General features: G+C 34.1%; 1 protein-coding gene across 2 annotated transcripts in view; it reads right to left on the reverse strand.

Moving 5' to 3' along the window:
* mei-P26 (E3 ubiquitin-protein ligase meiotic P26) overlaps positions 1 to 3,197 on the reverse strand; it is a 29,688-nt gene extending 26,491 nt beyond the window's left edge. For both annotated transcript variants that reach the window (XM_089631774.1, XM_089631772.1), the window contains exons 1-3: positions 3,177 to 3,197; positions 1,239 to 1,468; positions 824 to 968 (exon numbers count right to left, since the gene is read on the reverse strand). In XM_089631774.1, coding sequence (XP_089487900.1) covers positions 824 to 968; positions 1,239 to 1,378 — 285 coding nt within the window. In that variant the 5' untranslated portion in view covers positions 1,379 to 1,468; positions 3,177 to 3,197. The remainder of the gene's footprint in view (positions 1 to 823; positions 969 to 1,238; positions 1,469 to 3,176) is intronic.
* Positions 3,198 to 8,040: the final 4,843 nt, after the last annotated feature.

Here is an 8,040-nt window from a genome sequence, read left to right on the forward strand (position 1 = left end):
TAAAAAATCAGATGACGTTCGGTTTAAAAATCCGATGTCCTAGTAGCTGTAAAGGTTATATGGAGCTGTTCACACGATTAAAAGTTGTCTCCGGCACTTTCTGTCGGATGGATGGTCAGTGCAGTGCATCTGTTTAAAAAAACGTGTCAGAACACTCTCTCATAGGTTCGTATGGAGCTGTTCAAGATTGTCATCTTGTTCCAAAATGAGCCCAATTAGATCCCTTAACCTGCCCGCTCTCCAGTCACAAGGAAGCGTGTTTTTACCATCCGTTTTTTAAAAGGAAGTGTAAACAGGGCCGTCTTGTTATTCCAAAATGAACCACATTAGATCCCACAACCCGCCTAATCTCCAGTCACAAGGAAGCGTGTTTTAACCATCCGATTTTTAAAAGGAAGTGTAAACAGGCCCGTCTTGTTATTCCAAAATGAGCCCCATTAGATCCCACAACCCGCCCACTCTCCAGTCACAAAGAAGCGTGTTTTTACCATCTGATTTTTAAACGGAGTGTAAACAGGGCGTCCGACGTCCGGTTTTTTACCATCCATTTTTTAAACAGCGACACTTAGACGTTCATCGCTCTTCTCGCAACTAAAGTAACCTCCGGCCGAAAGCAAAAAATTTGGTGTTTTGAGTTACATGCTTTGATAGTATTATTCCTTTGAATGTTAGCCGGACCTGACAAAGAGACGAGGATAGTGTAGTTGCAGATCTCGCCCAACAAGGAGACCATATTAGGACACAGTGGGTAAGTGGAATTTCATCATTTATTTATCATCAGGTGGGTGTATAGAAAGAGTAAAAGAAAGTTGTAAATATTTACCTTTGTCTCTTGCTTGCAAGATGGACATTCTAGTACTCTATCAAATTTCATCGAGTCGCCAGCCTCATTAATAAGAAGCTTTTCCAAACAAGCTTCGCAAAATACATGCAGGCAACTCAACAGACGAGGATTACATAACTTATTGCTGAAACAGACAAAATTTACTCAAATTAGACTATTTAGCAATATTTGATTTAAAAGATACAAAGAATTGGTGGTTTTAATAAGGCTAATACAACATAACCGAGGCTCGTTAGATTTTAAATATATATATACTTAAATTTTATGTTTTCATAGTATGATCTTACTGCTGAAATCTTTGATGAAAACTCTCTTTCCAGCAGTGGTTCATAAGAAATAGGGAGAGCGATATTAGATATTATGCAGTGTGAACACAGAGGTAGTAAATACTCACTCGCAAATATTACAATCTTGGTCCTGGTTCCCGCCAGAGTCCTCAGGCTCTAAAGAGCCCCCTTCGTCCCCCAGCCCCACGAGATTGTCACTGAACTCACTGAACTCTCCATCCATCTCCTCCATCCCATTCACAGCCATTGTGCATAAAAATCTGTTTGATTTCTGCTGCACGCAAAATGTATAAACTTAATATGCAGGCCTCTAGTGAGATGACAGCTTCTTCTTCACCTGCAAAACAGAAACACAAATCTCTTTGTACCTTGTAGTATATTCATACATCAGTTGTTAAATAAATCCTTCTTGAAATATCATATTTCAAATCCCATTAGAATCTATCTGGTGCCATCAAATCAAATAGGAAAATTGATTCCTAATCTTTGTAAGCAAATTTTAAGAGGCAGCAATTGAAACAAATTCTTGTATTTATTCTGATAAATAGCTAAATACAATGACAATACCTAAGTATAGTTATTTTTGGGGTATTATGCAGTGTTGCCCTACCTCCTTTTTTAGCCAACATTTCGGACAGCATTAGTGTCCATCATCAGGGCAGATGCCCTGCCTGCACACATCTAACACTGTAATGCTGTCCGAAACATCTGCTAAAGAAGGAGGTAGTGCAACACGGCATAACAACCCAAAAATAAATCACTGTAATACATTTGGCTGTGAAAATCTCAAATTATTTATAACAATAATTATTAACAATTTGACAGTAAAGGTCGTAATATTTCACATTAATAATTTAGTTGTACTTTTTTATTTATATGTACTATTTTACAATAAAACGTTTTATGGAAGATTGCATTATTTACTAAAGCTAAAAGTACCAAGCACCAGGCACGTACATATTTTTGCTAGGCAAGCACTGGTGAGCCAGCTTGGTAGCTTCAAGTTTCATAGCAACTTAAAGCTTCATTGCACACATAATATTATATATCCACTTGAGGTAAAACAAGAAATACCTGTTTTCAAGGAAACATTTCAGTACTTGCATGCAAAATTTAAGTATGCAATTTTCTCTAAAATAGACTTGGTACAACAATTGACGGCTTTACTGAAGAGTTTCAACACCACGGGATGGGAAAAATAAGATACTCAACGCATTTTTATAAAATTAAAATTGTATGTATTCATTCTCTAATCTATTCTAATACAAAACGTACTACAAATACATACTAATGAATACAAAAATTCAGCACAATATTGAAAACATTTATTGTGTGGAGTTTATGGAGAGATAAATAAATGAGCATCTTTTTAGAGGCATCAATAAAAAATAATAGCTATAAGCCCCAATGAAAAATAATATTCCTATGCTTTTCAATTTTAAAAATTATCATTATTTCTTACTACATTACCCCAAGTATAAAAAAGGGGTAGATTTACAAAAGAAAAATAATAGGTATATAGATTTTTCAAGTAAAATAAATAAGTCTAATTAATTAACTTTGCACTTACTTCAGGATTAACAAATTTACAATCTACCGGGGTGATTAGACATTTACTTTATTTCAGAAAAAATATATAGTTTACAAAGGCAATCTAACAACGATCGAGGATTTTCCAGATTGCATTCATACAAAACAAGAAATTTCTTAGGTTCGATAGGAAGAGGGTCGCTATAAAATTGCGTTAAAATTAGAATAAACTCGATGCAGCATAAAACATAGCAAATCGATAACGTTGAGAATGAAGCGGTGGAAAAGGGAATTGCAGAAATTGTTTGGTATTGGGTACCCCATTAGCATTTCAAGGATTCATAACCTACTTATATGAAGGAAAAAATAAGTTGTACTGCGTAAATGAATTGGAAATCTAAACTGAATACAATTGCAGAAAGCATTTCATACCAGAAAACCTAAAAAATTGTGCAATTCCACCATTTAGATAAGCAAATGCGACACACACAAAAAACGAAAAATGCACTACTTACCACGGCCATGACGGACAAACTTTTAGCAAATGGCGATTTTCGGTGTTCCCATATAAAATATATTTATGTTATTACCGCCAATTTCAATAAACAACGGGTAGATTTATTTTGTTCGCGTCTAGCTTCTACGAATTAAAATAACCTTCCGTTGTATTATTTTTAAATTAAACACTTAAAAATGAGCAAATTAATAAAATTTGCGGTTCATCGATCGACAATACCAAAAACATAAATAAACCACTCACGCCAAAAACAAAGCAGCGCGAGAAGCAATAAAAAAATTCACAAAATAAATTCGATTGTTTCAATGGTTGCTCGTTTTTTAAATTAAACAAGAGATTTACGAAAGAATACTATTTTTAAATCTATAGAAAAATAATGAATGGCTGGTACGTTCGTAATTTCTCAAAAACGATTAAATCCAGATTAAGTTCGTACTTAAATCACTAAACAGAATTTCACGAATTATTTTGTGAGAAGTTCGTACTTTTATAAATGATTTAAATCCACCATCCTGAAATAATATTCTTAATGATTTATTACAATAAGGAACACCATGCGATTTTTTGTCATTCTTATGAAACCTTCTAGCTTAAACAGTTATATTTGTTTTTATTATGGAGGTAGTACACGTTTGCCCAATGCGTTGACCACCAACGTTGGCCGGTCAACCTGATTATTTTCGGTTTTCGTGCACACGCCAACCCACCGACAGCGATCACACGTTGGCCCCGTCTTCAATTCGCAATACGCGTTCAGCTGAGACGGTAGTGCTGATTATTGCGAGAGTGGTCATTTATGTTTACGAATTACGACGGTTAATATGACATTAATAACGTGATTTGAAAATAAATTGCCGTGACTTCAATAATGTCCACTTCCATAGCAATCCGAAGGTGAGCAAGTAAATTTTATTTCATTAATTTTCGTTATTTCACAATTAATTCATTTAAAAATAATATAGAGTGTACTTCCGGCACGTTCCAGAATGGAAGATACTTTCAGTATCGCCCTGGTATAAGACTATCATTCATAATTGAAACGTTGCTTAAAATCGCTTTAGCCGTGTTTGGTAAACAGATCTGAATACCCAGATACGTTCCCACCTTTCTCTTCCCCATCTTATTCCCCTCCCCACTATCTTCAACCTCACAACATACCCCAATCGGGGGTGCCGTAGTCTCACAGACAGTTGGTACCCTTGTGCGGTATTTTCATGCGTTTTTTATCCTCGAAAAATTTACGATGGAATTGAATGAAGGTATATTTATTTTATTTTTATGTTTACGAATAAATTTTTAATGATTTAAAATGTGCCGTTTTGGATTTACCGCCTAAACGACTCGATCGTTTTTATTGATGAATTGACCAAGAGCATTGGCGCCAACGTTGCCTTGTGCCACGTGGACTAGGCCCAAGTCAGTTTTAATAGTTTTTATTTACCACTGTGCTCGTCTGTCAGTGGTGGGCAGCTTTGAGCAGCTTGAACCTAACGACACTTAATAAGATTAAAAAATATAATAGTTTTATATTTATTCCAATCAGTTTGAATGTTCAGGTAGACCAGGACAGAGAGACTTTTTTCTGAAAATTATAATCGTAATTTGCAAAATGAGAACAATTTTTCCTTGTTATTATTACCACCATTTTTTCAATTCATTCCTCAAAAGGTAATGCAATTTTTTTCGTTTGTATAGTTTTAGAATAAGAAACTCCAATGAAAAATAATACGACTTAAAAATATATATTCATATAGATATATAGTTTTAGAATATTATAGTATTTTTACATAAAGAAAGTTCGAAAATTGTTAAATTCTTCGTGATATTTTTCCTTAAAGGAAAAGTTCCTTCTTTACTTTCATTTTTTATTTTTTGTTATTTTTCATTTCCTTGTTTTATCTATTAATATTTCTTTAGTTTATTATATCAGCTAAACAATAGTAAAAAAAAAAAAATGTCGTGGTATAACTGAAAGTATACCAGATTATGAATATACATTTGTATTACTTTACCAACAGAATTTCTTCAATTCAGTTTCATTTTCAAATTCATTTTCTTGTTTTTATCTATTAATATTTCTTTAGTTTATTATGTCAGCTAAACAATAGTAAAATATGTCGTGATATAACTGAAAGTATTCTAGAATATGAATATACATATGTATTTTTTTTAACAACAGAATAGTCAACACTATAATTTACATGTAAAAACATTATCATATTGGAATGTCCTAAAACGGGCAATCGCCTAGTTGGACATTTTAAGTTCATTAATTGTATTATGTAATATTTACAAACAAACAATAAATAAATAAAAGAATAAGGAACTCTAGTGAAAAATGATAAGGCTTTAAAATATATATCAACAAACGTTGATTTTGAATATATAAGTTTTATCATACGTAGAATTATAAATTGTAATTTAAACAAATAAAACACTATTCATTAAAACACACCCATAAACACTATTCATAAACCACACCTTTTGGCTGGTACGACCAATGATATATAACACCCATAGTGGACTATGGGTGTTATATCCCTTTCAGACCCGAGCCTAGTTGACAAATAATTTTTAGTTTTTCGTTGTAGTAATGTGATTATGGGTAACAAAAAAAGAAAAAAAGAATTTTTTAATATTTTTTATTAATCAATTTTTCTTGGAAAAGCCATACTCACAATTGTGAGTACTGGGTCTTAAAAATTTCCAAAAAGAGATACTGGTTTAACAAAATATTCTAGGTAAGTTATCAAAAATCAATGATTATTTGCGATGAAACTTTAAGAAACAGTTGACATCTTTTGATAGGCATAAGTAGACATCACATTTTATACATTTGGTGCGAGATCGCTTTGAACATCCCTCCAGTCTGCAACACCTTGGAGCTTTGAGAGATTCGACAATGGGCCAGTGCTCATACCCGTCGTACCTCTTGTCTTCAAATGGAATTGCAGCTGGTTGGTATCTTTTTGAAGGGGACTGTATTGTTTGGGTGCTGGTTTCAGCATCTGCATCAAACTTTCGTTTGGGTGGCAGTCCTCCAAGCAAATACTCTCCAATCGTCAGCCTAAAATCCAGCAGGTCCAGTATATCTTTTTTTCTGTAATTATTTTCGTTGCAAAATTCTTCTGTACTCATTCCAGCTATTTACGATAGCTAAGTCAAACATATGAATAATTACTTTTAACGTCCATTTCTTTGTATTGACCCAAGTCCTGTAACATTCCAGACTTTGATCACAACTATCGACTCCACCCATTTTTTCATCGTATAGTTTTACAACAGCTGGGCACTGAACTTGTATGTGTTTTTTTTCAGTTTTATCCCATCTTTCAACTTGAGTACTGGGCGTACTACCTACAAAGTAAGATGCCATTAGAATATATTTGTTGTCTTTCCATTTCACAATAGAAACAGCATCATCTGATCGGCATATTTCTTCAAAATCCCCTCTCTTCATTTGTTTATCTGGGGTAAACTTGGAGCCTTTAAATCTGTTAGGCATAGTGATGCCTGTGCCATAAATTTTTTTCTCGTTGAGTTTATCAAATAAAGGCATTGTTGTGAAATAACGATCGAAGAAGACAGAGCTTTCTTCTGGCAGAGTTGAAACAAGTCGCAAAATTACTGCAGGACCTAGACCTAATGTTTGATCGGGTAATGGTGTATTCGCACCTTGGTATATCTCGAAATCCAACACTGTTCCATTGGAACTAGTCATTACGAAATTTTTCAGTCCGGTTGGACGAGGTTTGTTTCTTACAAATTGGCGAACGGCACATCTTCCTAGAAATGGTATCATTTGCTCGTCAATTGAGTAAAACCCAAAGTCTCTCTCAATAGAAAGACATCTGTCTCTCACTGCTTTTATCACTGGATCAATTTTCGAAAAAATATTATTAGCATGGCCTGCATTTTCAGCAAATGTGTCAACGAAGTGTAAATTGACGCGGAACATAAAAAATCTGTCACGACTCATTGCTGATGCAATCGGATCAAATAGAAATCGAGAATGCCAATATAGCTTGATCCTCGGAAATTTAATACAGCCAATCAGGGCATTTATACCAAAAAACTTTTTTATTTCAGAAGCAGAAGTTTTCAGTATGTTTCCAGTTTTATTTAAATAATATTGTTCAGTGTGTTTCGCTCCCAGCTCAAAAAGCTCCTGCGTAAAATACCTCTCAAAGAATGCGACTGGTGATATTACTTGAGATGGTACTTTCAATGTTGGTGTTGTTGTCTTTCTCAGAAAAGATCTTTTCCTCCACTGGTAGTTTCTTTGTGCTGGTGGTTGATTATCCGGTTCTTCGTCTGGCTCAGAATCAGATGAACTGCTTACGGTTCTATTTTGTGGGGTCCATTCATCTTCGTTATCATCATCGCTAAATAACTCAATATCTGATTCATTTCCGTTCATAAGCAAGTCAGTTATGGCATCTGGATCATTTATAAGATTCTCCATGGTCTGTAAATAAAATACAAATCATAAAAACACAGTAAAAACAATGGCATTTTATTTAATGAATACAAATATCTTATCCCATACATTACTTACATTGGCAGGGTAGAGAACCAGAGCTCACAAACGTGAGTTGTAAAATTCAAATGTATCTAATCAATACAAAATACACTTTCAACTTGTAATAGAGCAACACTATTGTTAACTACACTCTTGACCAACGATAACTTCAATAACAATTGAAAGAAGTTGAATAAAAGCAAATTTATGAGCAAAAACAGGGAGACCGACAAGACTTTATCGAACTGTCATAAAAGTGCAACAAAAGAATCCTGGTGCTGCCACCGCATAGAAATTTTACCCAATTAAAAAATATTTTTCAAGTACCCAGCCATGCTCA

This window comes from Hesperophylax consimilis, chromosome 5, assembly GCF_061612785.1.
Source record: "Hesperophylax consimilis isolate HC1 chromosome 5, BYU_Hcon_1.0, whole genome shotgun sequence".
Classification (NCBI taxonomy): domain Eukaryota; kingdom Metazoa; phylum Arthropoda; class Insecta; order Trichoptera; family Limnephilidae; genus Hesperophylax; species Hesperophylax consimilis.